The 20,954-nt window shown below is 40.3% G+C and overlaps 1 protein-coding gene across 5 annotated transcripts in view; it reads right to left on the reverse strand.

Annotated features, from left to right (window-relative positions):
• The window catches only part of fbxw7 (F-box and WD repeat domain containing 7), a 133,151-nt gene that overhangs the window by 19,605 nt on the left and 92,592 nt on the right, over positions 1 to 20,954 (reverse strand). For all 5 annotated transcript variants that reach the window (XM_080302492.1, XM_080302494.1, XM_080302491.1 and 2 more), the window contains 2 exons: positions 4,076 to 4,158; positions 2,414 to 2,555 (listed from right to left, as the gene is read on the reverse strand). In XM_080302492.1, coding sequence (XP_080158618.1) covers positions 2,414 to 2,555; positions 4,076 to 4,158 — 225 coding nt within the window. The remainder of the gene's footprint in view (positions 1 to 2,413; positions 2,556 to 4,075; positions 4,159 to 20,954) is intronic.

A 20,954-nucleotide genomic window follows, 5' to 3' on the forward strand; every position in this document is an offset into this window, starting at 1 on the left:
GCAGCCAAAGCTATGAGGCAAGTTAAGAGATTACCCAGAGGAACCGAAGGTTTATGTTAAAATAATATGACTTTAAAGTGATTTTATGAACTTTGCTTTTATTTATCCAACCACAATAACTGTCCCTGCTACTTTTACAAAGATTACAGGTACCTTCCCTGCTTTTATTTCGGTCTGTTCCTCTGAATTGTGTGCCTTTTTCTTTGTCTGGTTGCTCTAAACCACCTGGCAGTGGACTAATTTAACACCATCAGCAGCATATTTCGTATACATCCACAAGTAGCACAAATTGAAAACAGCATTGGGGCATTGTGGGAACAGAATGACGCCTACGTGTTCTTGTGTACGTTTTTCTTCCAAGTCTGAACTTGGATTGGAGCGCCTTGGAAGCATCCTTCCTTGTGCAGGATGCCTGACACCTTAATGTTCCCTACGTGCCCTCCACTGCAGCACCGGATTGCTCGAGGCACCTGCATATTTCCAGCAGTGGAAAATGTGAATACGAGGAACTAGACTCCATCAAGACCATTATTAGTAGTCAGCATGCTTATTTCTTCTGCTTGAACATTCAGTTACTGCTGAGCAGCTCTCTAACCGTATGTTGGACCCCACAGTCATAGTTGTTTTCCCCTCTGTGGAGCACTGAAATCCAGACAATGATTACAGGCTACGAGGCAGGGTGGAAAATCTGGCATACGCAAACCACCTGTAATTTGGCAGCTAAAAGCTTTAGCCAGAGGTGTTGGTTCTAAAGCTAATCAGGCAGTTAAGAGACCCCCTCCCTGACAGAGGGAGGGAGGGGGCTGTGCAACAGCTACTTATGTGTTTTCACAACTGATAATTTGCACTCCCACAGAAACCTGAACACCAGAGCTCCACAGTTCCCAACCAGTGCTGAGAACCTTTTTGTCCAGTAAACTTTCAAACTACAGCCTGCAGTGTTTTTCAAAGATGCTTTTTTCTAATTTAAGCTTGACAAAGTGTCCGTAGACCAGACCTGGGCAACACAAACCCCCGGACGACTCAAAAAACAGTCCAAGCTTCTCATACAGCCCCTCAAACTAAACTTTCTTTAAAAAACAACAACTGTGAACAAAACAGATTACAACAAGGAGGATGTCTACAAGCTATAAAGACTAAAGAGGCAATCATGTGATCTTTTACACCAGTTCTAATGACAATGACAATTAAGACTGAGGCCCATTGTTTTTACACTTCTGCTCGAGTACAAATTAAACAACGGAGATATGCTAATGAATAAGCTTTAGACATTAGGTGGATTTTGTTACCTTTAACACAGTCATCTTAAGAGTTTCCCTTTGTTGCCACTCTTTCTGCAAAGCTAATGTAAGTAGCCACTTGTTGTATCTTTACATTTCATCTAAAGACACGAGTGGCAGCAGATTCCTCATTTAACTCGACAAAAAGGAGAAATAAGCCCATTTCTAAAAATCTCCAACTAATCCTGGGATGTGATATGCGAGGTGTCGGTGATGGTGCACGTATGTAAGAGGTGTTTCTCACTAACGGGAGCTACATGCAGGCTTGGACTGGACTGGGGAATGTACAGAATGTGAACTTGAGGTTTATCCCCCTGTAGCTTCAGCTGTACGATTAAAGAGAGCAGACTGATGTTCTGGCCTGAGGACTAATATATGTAAAACAAACACCAAGGTGTCACGGGTTCACCCTGCTGTTCAAAGATAATAGGTTTAAACTCTCTTAGGTAATGAAATCCATGGCAACCCATTATATAGAAAATCAGAGAGGCCCAATCCAGGCTAATATGTTTAAATGACATACTATTTCCTTGAAGTCATTAGCGCTTCAGTTTAACATGAAAGAAATGACTCTATTAGGTTGTATCCATCAGAGAATGATAACATAGGAAATTTACCATAAATAGGGGGTAAACTATAATATTACATCATGTCTTTGCTAGTCTCTAGAGTAAATGACAGTTAATTACTTAAGTGGCTAAAAAGAGGACAAAAGTTTTTATGCCAACTTTGCTCATGGAAGACATTCACACTGAAGTAACGTCTCCATTTCAGAGGATCGCAGAGGGAAAAAAAAGAAGAAGAAAAGCACAGGCCATGACTTCCTTTAAAAGGATTTTAATCCCAGCGGGAGTTCCTGGTTAAATAAAGGTTAAATAAAAAGTGTAGAGTAGACTAATGTGATCTTATAACTCTGCTTTTCAGTCTGAACAGGTACGGCTAATCCCAATTCCACGCTACAGTGCCTATGGTAATGTGCTGGGCCACAACAACAAGGCAGCAATTATCTCGGAGACTAAGTGAACATTGATTGGACGCAACATCTGCTTTGTGATGAGCTTTTCCTCGAGGGTTCAGAATCGCCCAAGAGTGGGGAAAAAGAAAGAAAAAGAAAAAGACTCCAGAGCGCTCACCTGAAATGTTCGGAGCCATTCCTGGAGACCCGTGGGTGGCTGGATTGAGGTGATACGTCGTCTCTGTTGCCCCTGACCATTGGCTGTTCTGATGTGGCCAAATGTGGTGGGTGTGGCCGGACATGGGACAATTCCCGTCGGGCTGTAATTTTAAAAGGGAGGAAACAAAGCATCTTGAAGACCAATGCTGATATGAGACCTTTAAAGACAAATAGCGTAACTAAATTGCAGTCTAAGTAGGGGTGTGGAGGCTGTAAAAGCACTGCTGTCACTGCAATTAAGAAAAACACATGTAAATATTACACATCCCAGCATATTCTTAATGAGAATAACAGGAAGCCCATTATGAAGGGGCTTTTTAAATAAGCTTTGCTGCAAACTCTGCTAAATCAAATCAGGCATGGACAAAAAAACAAACAAAACGAAACCTTTTTACATTCAACTTTCATCTTTTGTGTTATCTCTGACAATTATGACAGCAATCAAGCCCAAGCTTTTATTTTGCAGGCAAATTTTAATTTTTTATTTTTTTTTACTTTAGTGCAATTTTCTTAATTAAATCCGTTCTTAGTTATTATTGGGAAGTCATAGGTTAAATCAATTAAACTGACATTTACTTTAAAAATGATTATTATTTTCAAGCTAATCAACAACTCTACAAGTACATCTTTATCACATCGTAATTACTTCCAGAAAAAAATAATTATTTGCAGTAAGAAAAAGTTACTCTTCACAAAAGCATTGCAATTTAAAAAATAAAATAAAATAAATATCCACCTTGTCTGACTGAATTAGTGCCGACTGATTAACACAAGGCCTCGCTGTATAATGCAATGCAATTCATCACCATTCAGCAGCACAAGCTACAACCTCCAGAATGTGCATTACAATGAATCAACACCTCTTTAAAACCATTTCAACAAAAACTGATCAATACAACCTTCACGGAGACGGGATTTATTGCAGAGGAGCATTTGTTCTCGCTATGTATACTTAATAAAATGGCAAGTGTTATTTCTAACTCAGACTTCAAAGTGTGCACAGTCCCACATATTTCTATTCAGGCCCAGAGTCTCCTGCTGTATCTGGATGCGGAAGGCAGCACAGGACTTCAAAGTGTACCTATGTAGCCTTGTAATGTAAGGGCAGCAGCAGAAGCCATCCACTGGGCACCCTCGATGCCTCACATTCTGCTTGCTGACAGCAAAATGGGAAGCTGGGGGTCGATTTCATTATTGATTCATTTTTAATGGGAGAGGAAGCTGAGACGGAGCGAGTTACATAGCAACATTTACAGTTAAGTGGCTGTGTTCAGTTTGAATTTTAATGGAGCTACATGTGAACACGGGCATTAAATATTCAGGGTAAGAGAAACATCTGGGACCACTGGCTGGCTGGATGGTGCAGACAGAATGGAAGAGGGAGCATCCCTCTGTTTACACATATACAATGCAAACCTTTGTTTATGCCTCCTGGCATTTTTTACTGCTTGCCTTGGTAGTCCCAATTATAACATGTTCAGCATGAAAACAATGGAGGAAGAATTTTTACTTTATTATTTTCTACCATAATCTTTTTGATCCTAAGATGATAAACAAAAATACAAGGGAAAATGAGTCTGTGGATAGCTGGGGTGCCTTATGAGAGAAAAAGCTCTCTTACCTCGGATACTCTGGACCTTTGCAGGGCTTTTTTCCTGAAGGGAAAGATCGGACCTCGGGACCATGGTCCAACTTTCTCTTCATCTGAGGAAGAACAAGGGGAGAAACAAAAACCTTAGTAACAGTGAAAGCACAAAAGTGGGAAATTTTGTATTTAAAAGCTAGAGGCAACCTTTTGGACATAAATTCAACTCCATTCTGGTAACTTTCTTTTAGAAACAAAATCTAAACCAATTTAGTTCTAAGACATTAGCGCTTGAAAAGAAAATCAAGAAGGGACACGGGTCAGGGAGCTTTTTTTTTTTTTAAACTGTGCTGGAAGCAGAAAATTATTCCTGCAAGTTACAGACTTTGTTAGCATAACGTCTGAATTTTTGCATATTAAAATACAGACAGCACAGTCTTGCAAAAGTTTAATGCAAATGGAAAAATTAAACTTTTATGCATGGGCTGGAGATTCAATAATTAACATGTGCCATAACAAAGCACAGAGACATGACCAATCTGTCCGTGACACAGCTCAGCATACACTCTGAGATGGCACATCACAGAAAAGGTGTTTTTCTGTGCTGTGTTTAATTTTGATTGAGAGAACTGAGCAACCAGAAATCCAATAATATGCAATAATAGGTAACCGCACTCACACCCAAACTCAAAGGATAAAGCATGCCTGTACGCACAAAATAACCACAAAGTATAACAAGTTCCTCAAGCAGGTATTAGGGTTTATTCTTTGAAATGCGCCAATAATTCAGAAGGAAAAGGAAAAAAAACAAGCAAGTCAGTTCTTTATTATTCTCCATCACCTCCACGTACGCAACACCACCCAGTCCCTGTTACCACCTACCCTACCGTGCAAACAAAGGAGCCTGTGTAGAGGCCCGGGCAAGCCAATTTTCCTCATCCCATGCCTGCCACTTTCTTTGGCAAGGCTTCTCAACACACATGCAAGTGATCACCATCTCATCTCCAGTCCCTCATGAATAAACAATCTAGCTGAATAAATGAACACTGATTTTTAGTGTCTGGCCAAAACAATATACAATCTAACAGCCTGGCCTTGTTCTTTTTAATATTTAAATATATTTCATATTTCAGTGAAGGCTTTTGGAGATTTAAAAGTAAACCCATGGATTCAAAACCAAATCCTTTTCCGATCCTTATCCTTGTAGCCCAGCTCCTTTGTAATATCAGCAAAAGTACGACGTAAAAAAAAAATATATATATATCAAAATGCACTTTAATTATGCATCAAATCTGCAAGAAACAAGTATTTTCATTATCAGTTTATAAGCTTATTATTTTCTCGCCCCGTTGTCATCAGTACGGCTTTCAAATATATTATTGGTGCAAAAGTTATGTTATAAATTTTACCTGACCAGTTGCATTACTGACTAAGACTTGATGCAGTCATACTAGCTCCCATGCAGAAGAGGGTTCTCTGTATCTTCCTGAGAGCCTGCACGCAAAGAGTGGGTGCAGCTCCGTCTCACCCATCCATACACAGACCCTGATCTTTGTGTGGAAGGTGGGGAGAATCAAACTCAAAAGTGTGGCCGCACTTCGCTGATGGTGCTTGTTGCCACAAATGCAGCAGAACTTTTTCTTGTAAAGGCAGAAACACAAACAGCCTGTCGAAACATTTAGTGAAAATCCATCACATTCAGGCGAGGGGATTCAGTTGGAGGTTAGTGATGTGATCTCTGCCTATACAGCCTACTAGAGCTACCCTTGGAAAACATGTAACACATTGTAATGGTCGTCAAACTACATCTATATTGATATTAACTGGGGCGTCAACTCATCGTCGTTATGGGGGGAAATAGTTATATTATATACTAATGCACAATATCTTGTTCTTAATTTGAGTCATCTCCAATAAAGTATTGACAATTGAAGCACCAGAAAGATAAGCGGAGCAGCTAAGAGTTATAGTACTGTTAAAATCTCAAGGTACAGCTCAGGGTTAGGGGGTCATGTTAGGTCAACACTGGCGAATGGTAATGCTTAAAAAAGGAAGAAAAAAAAACTAAACAAAAAACTGCAAGGCCAAGCACAAGAGACTTCATTTAAAAGGTCATAAATTCTAACTTCTGAAAAGGTATTTGTTCAGCATGTGGCTGAAACACATCCAAAACCCATCCCTGAATATTTGTCAGGGATCTGATGGGTGTAAAGATGTCGGAGCCAAATGCTAATGTGTGTTTTGTTCACTCAGCCATCCAAAAGTATTAAAAAACAAAACAAACCCTGAAATTGAAACAAATGACAGGTGTGGGGTGATTGTTTTCTTATGAAGTAAAAACGGCAATCCATCTCCTAACCCTACTATTGAACTCATCACTGCAGTTCTAACATCAATGATTTTCTCACAAGATTATAGTACTCGTGGCGCAGCAGTTTAGGGTCAAAGGTATTTGGCAACAGTTTGTTTACAGTTACAGTCCAGCCTGTTGTGCTCCAAACACACAACCTGAAAGTTTGCTCCTTGAACGCTTCTGCGACTGTATAATCGGATGATTATGCGTAGAAGCCAGAAACCAAATGTAAATTTAACTTTTCCCCCCTTTGACACAAACAATGCATTTTTTTTGGTGTATTATTGTAGTTCATATGCGACACAGGAAAACACCACTGGACATTTGACTCCATACTGTCTGGCGCTACAGTGGAATGATTACATGCTTCTCTTCAAAGATGTGTGTTTTTTTGTTTATCACTATAATTTAGTGTGTGTGTGTGTGTGTGTGTGTGTGTGTGTGTGTGTGTGTGTGTGTGTTTTCACTGTGTTTTAAATGTGAGGGTTGCTCATGTGAATGTTGAGAACAGTGACACACACACAAAAAAAAGAAAAAAGAAGAAGAAGAAAAAAAGAATATGTGGAAGCAACATTTGCCCACGACTAGAGAAATGCTGAATAACGAGCAGCACATCTGCACCGGCAGCACATCTGCACTGGCAGCCATGGACTTCTGATCGATACGGATTCCTACCTTAGTTTTGAATCTTTACAGACTCTGTGCCTTGAAACTTCCGACAGGCAACCAAAGTCTGAGCTTATACAACACATGCGCATGATTAGCACATCAATGTGCACTGCAGGTAAGGTGCCTGCTGGAGACCACACTGTGATCTGACCAATGATTTGTGATTCTTTCCTCACAACTCAGCTCATGCGTGAAGCCGCTGAAAGCTCATAGGGAGGAACCATAAAAACCTGAAGTAATTCATGAGGGGGAGGTACAGAAAAGAAACTCGAAAATTTGGCAACAAGAATGCAAATGTAGTCCAAGCTAGGCAGGTACATCGCTTGTGTTTCCTTTGTCTACATTTTTTGCTTGTGTGATTGCTGAATAATATAAAAAGGGGTTTATAAGATATTCAGGATTGTTAAGACTGGGCTCTTAAACCTGGCTGCCTTGTTCCTAAAGTGGTGATCTCACTGCAATGGCAGTTCAGTAGCCAAGGAGAGCCTGGGTGTGTGAATGCATGCAGAGGGTGTGTATGTGTGTGCGCGCGCGTATGTTTTTTGTGTGTGTGATTCAGAGTGTGAGAGAAGAGAGGGGAGTGCTGGCTGGCTTTGAGTGTGTGCACACACATGTAAGAAAACCTCAAACTAAATGCGGGCATGAAAAAATAATGTGTAACCAGCCTGTTCTGCAGCTTCAGCCTGGGAAAAGGTAACCAGAGAACACAGTGTTTGTAAATCACCACCAATCAGCCGTCCCCCTCCTTCCTCTGGCTTCCCCCCCACCCCCACGTCCCTATCTGGCCAAAAGCACGACAGATGGATATGCAGAGAGTTAATGATATTTTAAAGACAGCGATCATTCTTACATAATGTGTTGATTCATTTTAACGGCGACTACATCCTGCAGCATCAGTCACGAGAAAAGGCTTTTCTCATTTTTCAAATTGTGTTTTCAAGCACTCGTCAAAGAGTTTCTCCTCATTTCAATCAGCATTATTTGAGGCACAGAAACGCTTGGGATCTGAGAGCTAGTTGAAGGAGTTTTTCCAGGACCAAAACTGCAATCAAATCAGAAACACGGGTTTGAATTCATCCTCAAAAATGAGAGTCTGCTACTACGAGCCCCGCAAGCAGCACTAATATATTTGCGCTCTGCAGGATGACTTGAAAATCCTGATACATCTGAGAATGAGTACATCCTTAAAATGGATGGAGAATACAAATGAGCATGAACATTCAAATCAATGAAGCGCTATTCATCTATTAACAAGACTCTCGTGCAATTATTAGGATTAACTGGATAAAAATCCCCCACCCCAAGGGATATTTTGAACCGCGTTTTAAAATTATACACGATTAACGAATTTGTTTACATTGTCTGAATTATAAATTCTCTTTCATGCTTTTTTTTGTTGTTTTCCCGCGTTTGTTTGTACTCTGCATTTTCCAGCTAAGACAGGACGATTTTTATGGCTGCAATCCAGCATAATACACCCAACATCCTTGAGGATATTCTACCTCATGCTGTCTGACACAGTGACCCATTATCTATAGTTGGAGCCTGAGGCAAGTGCAGTGTCAGGGAATTGGCTACTCCAACAGGCAAATGCAGGCAGACTGATGCATGCATGCATCTCAAGCAGTTACTTTGGTCAGTGGGAGATAGCCACTGCTGCATAATGTACAATCATAACAACCCTGCAAACTGGGCAGGACTGCAGGGGAACCTGGGCGTCTGAGCTTGAAGCCCTTATTTCTGAATGTACCTAAGCATACATGGTGCTCCATCAGCGCTGTATTACGTAAAATGTGTAATTGCTTAAGCACCTACTAGGGTCTGTGAAAGGGAGGACCCACAGTTGATGTACAGGTGCAGAGCATCTTACCAACACTGATGGGAGGTAAGGGGGGAAATACATTAAAAAAAATAAAATAAAATGGGGGCTTCGTTCCATTCAGGAGTGTATAACGCCTAATTATAAGCACATTTTTATCGGGGATTGCAGAATTAAGCACCCCCAAAGCAACAACAAATTCACCAACGCGATGAATGTCACCCGGAACCGCGGCGGTGGCGGCGTTTATTTACACAGCCGAAGTTACTATGACGGAAAGGACGTCAAACGGCTTAGTAGCGTATTAAAAGATTTTAACGCAACGCTAACACAACATTACGGCCTGGGCAATTAAAGAGGCATCTCTGGGGGTCTGCTACAATGCTGTCCATCCTCCGCAGTGGCCGTACGATCTGCCGCGAGAGGCGCGTCAAAGATAATGTGGGCGACAGAGCGAGCCAAACACACGGAGAGAAGATGAGGATGTGCCGGAGGTGACACGGCGGATAATACGAGAAGAAATCCTACTCACTTTGTAGAAAATCATCTTTAAAGTGCCGTAGAACCCCATCCTTGTAATCCGGTGTGTTTCCCCCCCTTTTTTCCTTTGCTTCTCAGTGACAATCGGTGAAGTCCAAATCTGCGTGCGCGGCGGCGAGATCGCTCTGACAGTGTGAGGGCAGTGTACTCTCAGGTAAATCCGACGCTGGCTCTGATGTGAACATGCTCGGGCACGTCACCGGACTGGCGTGCATGCAGTAGATTCCACCGGTAAAGACATGAGCAGGGGAAAAGAAAAAAAAGAAGTAGTAGATGAAAGAAAGAGGGGGGAAAGCTCCGTCGTATCACGTCGACTTGAAGGGGCTAGGTCGATGGGTGAACAATGCACTGCGACGATTCCGGAGGCTTGTGCGCCGCCGAGCAGGGAGTGAACAGATGAGGGGGAGAAAGAGGGTGATACTCGGCAGAAAGGGGGAGGAGTGCAGGAAGAGAAGCGTCAGAGCACAGAGCAGTGCCCTCTTCCTCTTCGCAGGCTGCACGACGGCTCCTACGAACGGGATCGGATTACAGCCTCCCCGCTGGAGACGACAGGAATGGTGCAGTCCAGCATTCAACACTGTGCGCAGCGCATCCGTCCGCGAGCGGAGCACCCGGGGACATATGCGTAGCAGGCGACATGCAGCACACACACAGAGACCAGGTGGGATACGGACTTGTCTTCACTCGTCGCATCAAAGGCGGAACCCCCCGCCAAACGCACACACACTTGTTGCAAGCTCCAAAAACACACAGGAGCCATCCTCTGCGTCAAATTATACTGAAGATTACATTTATTACGCACTGATGGAAAGTCAAAGTCCTCTCACTACACCGCTCACTTCTCATCACTAAAAATGGGGATTTTTATTTTATTTTTCATTTTAAATTAAACGTAACAAAATATCTGTTTATTAAATATTAGCGCTGTGAATGATCTGGCTATTTTTAGGTTATTCTAATATTTTAAAATATCAGAAAGTGCAAAAGCTGGCCCGTGACAATTTGCCTTGCTTCCTTTAATCTATCGTTTTATTCCACTCCCAGCACAAATCCAACATGTATTTCACTGTCATGTGAGAAAACCTAAACGTTGAGAGCTTAATTGGCTATTTCTGCCTAGAAAAAGTGACCCAAGTGATTGATATAGTAGTAATACCCAAAGGTATACATTATAAAAGACAAACAAATTAGCTAAATATTGGCCAGCAACAGTTCAATTCTCACTAGGCACTCAGACCGCACACCTCTGCCAAAGCCGATGCCCAGTATTGCCATTGAGTAATTTGGATTTTTACAGGAATTTAACATATTCTTTCCCACGTGCTTTGGCTCTATATAGGCTTCTGCACCGGACTGCTGCATTAAAATGACTGTCAACAGATCACATGACAGAAAACAGTCAGCCATTAAAACCAATCAGGCAATATGTGAATGGATCTATATCTGCTGCACCTGCTTCCTGCAGGACAGTATTTGCATTTCAGGATGGCAGATAATAGCCAACTGCACCTGTCCAGTTACAAACACTATGTACTGCTGATAGCTTTACAACTATGATTAGAGATGGGAAAATCCACAACCTTAAAATGGGAGCTTTAGTTTGAGCAGGTAAAGATAATCTGTCAAAACACATTCAATGTTCCAGTGAGATTTCTGCTCACTGGAACACCGAACCAAGTAAACAAACCAATGATGCTCCTCTGCTTAGCCGTTCACAATAAACACATTCAAATGCATTTGTTTGAGTAATTTGGACAACATGACTGGTCATACACGACAATCCTTTCTGATTTCTCAACATTTTCTCCTACAAAAAGGTTTTTGACACTCGGTGCAGAGTTTGTACTACACCATTCGTTTCAAGTGGTATCCAACATTTGCAACACTTGACCTCATACGACATCAGCTTCAGATCATCGAAACTGCGGAGACAATGAAGGGTCATGAGATGGGCTCTATTCACAGGTGACTGTGCACTGAGATCTGGCAGCCTTTCAGACTCTCCTGGCTTACACCTGTAATTACAGAGTGACCTAGCACAGGTGGGAATTTTAAAGCTGGCAAAGAAGAGATGCCTGGTAAAAATCTAGCACAATCCGAGTTACATCTTGAGGCTTATTTTGCATTGTAATGTGCCTAAAGGGTACTGTATGACACATGATTTATTGTTTTATACAAGGTATACTGGGACTTGGCTAATCTAAGCATTACAGACACTAGGACACCACAGCAATACCAACACAAAAGATTTCAAATCAGTGGACGTCAGGGTGCATGAGACAAAGCGGTTAGGAGCTGTGTGTGTGTGTGTGTGTGTGTGTGTGTGTGTGTGTGTGTGTGTGTGTGTGTGTGTGTGTGTGTGTTTAAGGTGGCTCTCATGAGAAAGGCTCTCTCGATGCTATCGGCCGGCCCAACCTTTACACTGCACATTGGAGTGCTTGGTATGCGAGCAGGGTTGCACGGTGGCCTTTGAATGGTCCGTGGCCTCCTTTGTCACTCTCCTTCTGCCAGTTGGTAAAGCATTAACAGGCCCCCTCCCTGCTGATACCAGTCTCCTGCTTATCAAAACCAAAATCCTGCACAAAGCAGGTGTCGTCTTCTCAAAGCAAACTGCATTTTAAAAATCTTGTTCATTATAATCAACAAATGACAAACAGGTTACAGGCCTCCCATCAGCCAGTTGCTGATGGGAGGTCTGGAATATTTAAACAGAGGAAGATGTACAAAAATAGTAATTTCATTTTAGCACAGCATGCTTGTGGATAAATGCAAATGCTGTGTTATTCGACTGTGCATAAACAGACAACTTCGGTGCCAAGCTTTTAGCACATTGCCTCAGATATTGTACAAGTCTGCAGGTAAGATAAGCATCCTCGGATTGGCTACCTAGTCTGATCTTCCCATCAATCTAGTTTTTGATAATCTTTGGATTAGTATATACTTAATATATGCATTAAAATATACAGATTTTAGAAGCAAGGCCATAATACTGACATTTAAAATGATGTCAGACATTGCCTTAAGTCTGAAACAATTACTAGATTAATCATAAATTACAGAATTAAGGAACAGCCATGAAAGCCCTCTAGCTGTGGCCTCTCAAATACAAATACAAAGTTTAGTACATATGTAAATATCTCTGGCTGTTAGGCTGCTGGTGACTCAAACTAAACTTTTCAAACAATCTGCACAACTTGGGCTTAAAAAGGAAATTGAAAATGTACACCAGAAACCAAACAATTAAGCAGAAAATTTGAGAAAAATAATCCTTAATTAGGAAGCTGTCACAATAATTTAATTGCTGCACTTTGTGATAAGTGAAACACGGACTAATTAGAGGAGTAATAAGTAAAGCCTCACAGCTGTTTTGCAGGATTGGTGACTGGAACGATTTCCAATCAACAGATGTTGGTGGGAAAAAAGCTGAACTACAGGAGAAAGGGGCTTTCTTGAGAAAATGTTTAATGTGAGGTGGTGAACTTGAAGGAGGAAAATACTTCTTGGGCAGCGATGCATCACTAAATGGGGTCATGTCATTGTGCGATTGTCTTCTCTGGACAAAAAAAAAAAAAAAAAAAAAAAAGAAGCAGGGGGTCTGCATTCAGTAGATTTTCCTCAAATGGGTTAAGTGTGATCCCCATGCCAGACTGGACAGATGCAATCTGTGTGGGGGAGGTTTAATGAATAAGGAAATCATGGATCATGGCATTCTGTGGTGGATAATAATGGCATCATCTGCATGGAGTTGAATTAACATATCCTACAGCCACCCACGCGACTGAGACATTCAAGTTTGAAGGGTTCAGGTCAAAAAGAAAAAAACAAAGAAATTAAAGCAAGAGGCTAAGGCATCTCCCCTGTGACATCAATAGGCTTAAATAAAAATAAATGGAGAACAGAGGTCAGTATTTGCAGTTATCGGCAATTATTTAAGAAGTGGAAGTGGATGCAGCATTTTATAATGTATAGAAGTAGAGGAGCCCTGAGAAAATAACAGGCAAAGGTCATCACAATGAACATGAAGACAAATATATATTACAGCTCCAACACTAAAGTGAGAATGATTACAGTCAAAGAGACAGTATCCAGTGTTTGTCCCTCAGAGGCACATGTGTATGCACTATAAAGGCTGAAGACATAAGAGCAAATACTGGCCATAAATAACACTGCATTTTATTTGGGATTCACAAATGAACAGAACCAAAAGAGGAATTTCTCCCTTGTTGATGAAGTTAGCATAACCTGGTCAGCAGAAGACATGTAAAAGTTTCATATTTTTGTACAAAAAGGAAAATAGTTTTCTATGGTGTTTGCAGTAAAAAGTAGATAGAGATAAAGCATGCACCACAAAGGAAGGCTTCCTGAATACAGCGGCCATTCTTTTATTCAATAGAAGTTCAGACTTCCTGTGCACTTCTGCTCTCGTTAGGTAACTACAAAGATAAACCTGTAATGGTGCTACATCTCATGCAGAACTGGGATGTCCAGATCTCTGTTCAGCCTCCCTGTTTTGTCATAAAACAATATTACTGGAAACAACAGCCATAATGTCTCCTCCCTTTGTGTACAACTGACACTGACCACAGAAACAATTGCAGGGAAATAGCAGACGCAGCTAATTTCCCCATAGAAAACATTGTGGTCTAGTGTGGGTGCTTAGGTAAAATGACAATGTGGCCTCAACACATACCCAGAATAGATGGAAATCTGCAGACTGAAAGCCAAAATGGGTAACAATTGTTCACACTTTATAAATGAGTTGACCAGTAGCCTTTCTTAATTCACAGCTCCGCAAATCTCTGAAAGAATGGCAACATAACCCAAAATCTGGGGCATAATGACATCTGATAAGAAATAATAAATCTACACATACTGCTTTTCTATTTTCCTCTAAATCCCCCATTCAAACTTCTAAAATTGAGACTTGGCACATTTTAACTATGTGTAAACTGTGGTAATTTTAGTGCCAGAAAAAGCATTATCAGCTAATCTCTTTCATGTATAAAATAAAGCAAAAGTACAGTTCTGAAGTTTGAAAATGACAGACGCAGAAAAATGCACGCCCTGGCAAACTACAGCTTCTATAACTTTAGATGGACTCAGTTTCATTGGTTCTCCCAAAGGGTTCATTTTATAGGAGCACAGGCAATGAAGACAAAGTAATCAATGACTGAAATTGTGTCGCTTTGCCACTTAATGATGCTCTCAGTCATTATGTTGTCCGATCAAAGGCATCATAGCTAAACCCTGAGGCCATCATCAGAGTGCCCAAAGCACGTCAGTACCAATCAGTGAATATCCCAAGCTTCAGCCAGCGGGTGGAGGAATTGGTGATTGCTGACATGGTTTGAGTAGGACGCGAGTCTTTCAGCTTAATTAGAGGCATTTATTTTTAATGATCCTGATTTTTATTACCTCTTTTTGTTGTCTGAAAAATATTATACTCATACTCCATGTTACAGACTATGGCAGAGACTATGGAAAATCCCTGCAAGAGAATAGGGTGACAGAGTCTTTCTTACACGGCACAGTCTCCTCCAACAACCACCAAAACACTGCACATGTGCCGACAGCTCATTCACAGGTGATACTGCCCGTTTCTCTGCCACTCCCTGTACAGAGTGCTGCAGAGAGAAAATGTCTGAGGCAGGAGAGCAAAATCTTGTGGAGTTGTTGCTAGGCAGGTTTTGTTAAAAAAAGTTATTAAAGGGATATGAACAGTCAGTACATCTAGCTACAAAGTTAACAAGGCAACAGTGAGATGAACTGAAGTATATTGAGCAAGATGTCCAGCACCAAAGGTGAGATTGTATACATTTAGAGTTTAAAAAACACAAAAACAAAAACCAGAATCCCAAAATTAAAAACTAAATGTTAAACCAAAACACCTGAAAATATGGGTATATCTCTAGATGATAATGGTAGCTGGTAAGTGTCAACATTTATTTAGGGACGCTTTAAAAGCTTTAAAGTAGCTTTTGGCTCCATTCATTTGAAGTAATTAAACTTATCCGTCCAATAACTTAATAAATGTGCCCTTAAGTGTGTGTGTGTGCATACCTGTGAAGGCAAACTGTACAGGAAAAAGGTCAGTGTTACTGTTGCCCTCTCTTTGTAATCCTCTTCCCATGATAGGCCTATGTGGGTTTTGCATGTGGATACAGCCTGGACTGTCCTATCTCATTGAGAAATGAAAGAATGTTATGGAAATGTGAGAGATGAGCCAGGTGAAACTTGGCCAGGGCTGGCATCAACATTTACACAGAGTGAATAAACCTCTTTAATCGTCCAGAATGATCACTCTCCTATCCTAGATGAATCAGAGAGTGCCAATTTGTGCCGCCTGTCATCTGAGGATCCCCAAATATGCTTGAGAAGGTGGCGGCAAACTGTGTGGGGGACATTCTCACAGTGGCTCGGTTGCTTGCCTTGACCTGAACTTGCTACACAAACTCGCTCGTCAAGCTGGCTTTGGTACTTCCCCTCTTCTGATACTGATCTCATCTGGAACACAGTCTACACATACTACTCTTTATCTCTTCAACAAAGCAGTAATTTGCTTCTTTGCTGTTCCAAATAAAAGGTTTCAAAAGGAAATGTGCATGAGAAACATCTGAAGTGAGATTTAACCTTTATCTAAGCGGATCAGAGATTAGAGGATGCTATTGAACCGTCTGGTATAACCAGTGAATTAAGCACAAATAATGAACATTTACCCTTCTTTTAAGCTTTAGCATCAAGATTTAGTAGGCAAGGTAGCAGCGTGGCTCTCTGGATGGCAATGCTGATTTTAACAAAATATGGATGGTTACGAGAAGATGAACTTTTCTTCTAGCACATCTAGAATGTAACATGTTACTTAAAAGGTCAAAAGTATCAAATGGATTGAAATTACATTTAGTACATCACATGCACACCAACTCACTGTGGCTCCATAAACATGCCTTTTATTCAGCCACACTGTGTATATTACAGGTGGGCAATATGGCCTTGAAGTTATATGATTTATGATGACATTAAAAGAAAACGACTGAACAATGTTTCATCAGTGGTTACAGTAATAAATACTGCTGCCTGCCAGATGCAAACAAAATGAAGGGCACTTTCCATCCTCCTTTTACAAGGAGCTACTGTCATTGATGACAAGCTACCTATTCGAGTGTGAATGTACTGCTACCAGGTACCAGCAGCATTACAATGCAATAGCAGTGACACAGCATAAGTAAAATATAAGCAAAACAGTAGCCTAGGCTGCACTCTCTTGGGAAATTCTAAGGAAAAAAATAATACAACTGTTTAACACTTTAGCAAAAACTACTGTAACTTCAGTAACTGCAGGAGCTGCACATTAGTGAGACAAACAAATACATTTTCTACCTGGCATGTCAAGTCGTTTAACCAGCTTTTAAATCACTCCTTTACCACCATGTTAATGACATCAACTGCTGTAGAACTCGCAAATCATCATCAAAAGCACCTGTTCTCGCCCTTTATTTTGTATTTTTTTATATATAATATATTTATATTATTTGCATTCATATTTAAAAATATAAAAATAAAAGCTTTTTCACAATCCATTAAAAAAAAAAAAAAAAAGATTGGCCAGCAAAATGCTAAGCCACTGACCTGAAGGTTGTTAGGTTGGACACAGAGTTATCACTATTAATTAACGTCTGCACCATCATAACGTCTTGTTTTCAGCAGCACAAAGACTTTGCATCAAAGCACAGGGCAGTCTTCAGAATGCTGATATGCTCACTTCTCTTCACTGCCGCCACCACATTCTCCAATGCCTTCGAGGAAGACCGTAAACCTACTTTTTTTTTTTTTTTTTTTGGCTTTAGTTTAGACTGCATATGTTATTTGACTTTGACCTTTGACCTTTACTTCAGTGTATTTAGATAGTTTTGCACTTAAGGAAATACTTTGTGTAAAAAATACATACATTAAAAGTACACTTTTATCATGGCAGGTAAATACAATACGTTTGGTTGACAGATGAACACACTGCAGTTTCTAAAATGGAAACCTATGAACAGTTTATTTTGAAAGACATGTTTTCACTTTTGAATATTAATTATTGCTGATTCATGAGACAGTTATTTCTTATCCAATTAATTGATGGAATAATTGATAGATTGCACGATTACTAAAATAATTAAAAGCTGCAGCTCTATTACAGACTGTAACATCTTCATTGTAACAATCAGATAAAAGAACAAAGATTGCATGGCAGCTTTCTCGCACTGCCGAGACACTGTGTGAGTGTCTAAACTTGCTGAATAATGAAGCGCAACAAAGAGTAAACAAATCATCAGCGCAAGCAATTTCGTCTTGAGGACAAGGTGTAGCTCCAGCCTCTGCCTTTTCTGAGAGTCAAACTAAGGCGAGTCCTTCTGGCAGGTGAGCCTGACTGACCAGCTAATCTGGAAAAAATGCGGGCCGAACATCTTTCAAGTTTGCTCAGCTGAAAGTTTCAAACACAGCCTTTGTTTGGTCAGTCTTATTCAACTAGCCGAGGTTAGTGGAGAGGTGAACAAAATAAACACTTGATAGCAGTGAAATACGTGACTCGCATTTTGATGCGCAATACAGTTCGTGATAAGTACATTTGATCTTCTTTAGACATGTCCACCGGCCATGTTGCGAAAGCCAAGGCTCTTGTCTAAAGTGTCTGTTCGGGATTACCGTTATCTGTGGTGGCCCACTAGCAGAGTGGGTGATAGCAACCTTTTTAGTGCTAGACTTGACTGCTATCAACTCTCATGTCTGATGCCACAAAGTGAGATTCAAACGACTTTATTTGGAAAGAGAGAGATCAAACAGGCAGCACATGAACATTTAGACATTCATGGGCCTCTGTTGGTTAATAAGAATGACGCAACATGAAAGCAATGCAGCTGCATGCAGAGTGTGGAGTGGACATGGCCTCAAATATCAATGACTAAAGTAAGCATGTTTTTGTGATTGCTATATTGCTGTAAAAGCAGGTTTTTACAGCACTAGCATGCTAAATGACAAGCATATTACTTTAATTCATGCACAATTTTTAATAAATCTGTTTAAATGTACCCTACCTACCTACCTTATCTAGAGTAGTTCCACAGAAATGTATTCCCTCTCCTATTCTATGTCCTACAAATTATAAACAGGAAAATCGATGAATGATCGAGATCAATTCCTTTAAGGGAATTATTTTCCTCTGTATTAACCTGCTATTGTTTCTGTCAAATTCTACCAAGGGTGTACCGCAACTCAGAAATGATAGTGAAATGTTTCTTGTAATGCTTCACATTAACAAAAACCCACACAAGAATAGTGATCGCAAAGGACATGGGACTATTACTTAACAAAACAGTCTGAGGCAAACTAAAAAAGTGCTTGAGGATAAAGAATGCACGAGTAGACAATCACAAGGAAAGCAATGGTTCAGGAAGCATACGAGCTATGGGATCATATTCACCATTTAATTTGCCGTACTGGTAGGACTGAGGACTGAGTGACCTTTTTGGCTCAGGCAATGCAAGTTAAGAAAAGAAATGTTGGCTAGATATTTTATACACTAGGGAAACACTGGACCTTACTGTTTTCAAAAAGATCTGGTCATGCTATAATGCATTAAAAAAGGAAACTGATGAATTTTTTTGAGCAAGATGGATAGATGGATGGATGATAGCAAAACAGAGATGTCTCCCAAGATTTGAAAGGCTATACAGAATGACAAGGATCAAGGATCATAAAGGTTTCATTTCAGGAAAGGAAGAGGAGCTGTGAACCATGAAGGGCTTTGCAAGCCTATTTGTATCCCCTTCCCCTATCATGCAAAAGCAGACATATATCAAACTATTGTAGTACCTTTAAACAAGAGATGCAATGATTACTGACATATGCATTCAGTCAATCCAACAAATAAAGATCACAGGTAGAAAATTATGGTATCTAAACTACTGCAACAAAAAAGACAGAAAACAAACAATTAACACAAACTTGAAGCTTACTGTAAGAGACAAATGTGACAGTTAAAACCTTCTGGGTGAACAGGCACGCAAATTTTTTAGTTTGTTATTAGAAATACTGAATACAATTTTAAGGCCAGTGCTAGAGGTTTTGCCATATACCCAGTAAATGCTGGGATGGAAAAGACTTTTTATACAAGACTGGGGCTCTGAGGAGTTGGAGCTCGTGCTGAACAACACAGAGACAGAGGTGATGAAGAACCGAGCAGCGGATCTTGAGTTGATGGATACGTGTTTCAATTTTTCTATTGGTTAGGGATTTGTGCTAAAAGATTAAATTTTGCCACGTCAGTCGGCAAAACATTAGCCAAACTAATTACTGATATTAATGTAAAGCACCTGCTGTAAACACATTACACAACACCAGCTGTACAATAATAACATGTACAGCAGCACCCCTGTCTCTGCGTAACAGGATGTTGTGAACAAGAAAAGTGGCACGACAAAAGAGGGAGAGAGCGGACAGCCCTGTGAGCCAGCGTGATTCTGCAGTATTTTGATCTAGAGAATGAACAGCACCGTCAGAGTAATCTAGCATATAACCAGCTGATCAATATGAAACCACATTTCCCAAAGGCATGCAGACATTAAACGGCAAGAGAACAAGGGTGACGCTAGCCACACTTGGCAGAGTAATCTGAGATTATGTCTGAGAATTCCTTTAATCGTCATTGACATTTGAAACCGCTGAAGAATCTGAGAAACTATTTGCTATATTGCAATATTTGTATGGACACTCACTAGAATGTGCATAATCTTGAGTGTTTTTTCACTTCTAGAAATTCAGTTGTTCCCTTTAATTTAGTCTCTTTCAGGTAGCTAGGAAATTGAATGTATGGAACATCCTTAGTATATTTATGGTATTTGAAAAATGCTGAAGCTTGGTATACTTAGTGCTTATCAAATGTGTTTACGTTAAATCCACTATTAAAATGTCCATTTTAATGATGATGTCCTGAGTTACTGGATCTGTAGCCACATGAGCTGCTATCCAGAAAACACATTTAGCACATTTTCATATGCATATTAGATAAGATAACTCTTTATTGTCATTGCACAGTCATACATAGTACAGTAGTACAATGAAATTGGAAAAACTGTCCTACGTCGGCACTACATATAACACAACACGACACGATATGACACATCACAACGTAACAAACAACACAACACAGTATATTAACTTAGTATAAAAAAGAAGAATAAGTGTATGTGTATTGCACACTGTTATTATTGCACATTAATTATTATTGCACCTTGTTATAAATATAAATATTATTGTTATCGTTTTAAACATTGTAAACTCCCCCTAAAAAGTCCAGGGAGGTATCCAGTCAGGTCAGCTATTTACATTGATCAGGGCTATTGCCCTGTTGTAAAAGCTGTCCTTGAGTCAACACGATAGCACGGTTAGCTCGATTAACGTGTTGACGCCGTCCAGCCCCACGCAAAGGGTGATCCGCGTTAACTCGTTAACGGAGAAATGCTGCGTTAACGTCACTTTAACGCGATTAACGC

The sequence above is a fragment of the Astatotilapia calliptera genome, chromosome 6, assembly GCF_964374335.1.
Source record: "Astatotilapia calliptera chromosome 6, fAstCal68.1, whole genome shotgun sequence".
Classification (NCBI taxonomy): Eukaryota; Metazoa; Chordata; class Actinopteri; order Cichliformes; family Cichlidae; genus Astatotilapia; species Astatotilapia calliptera.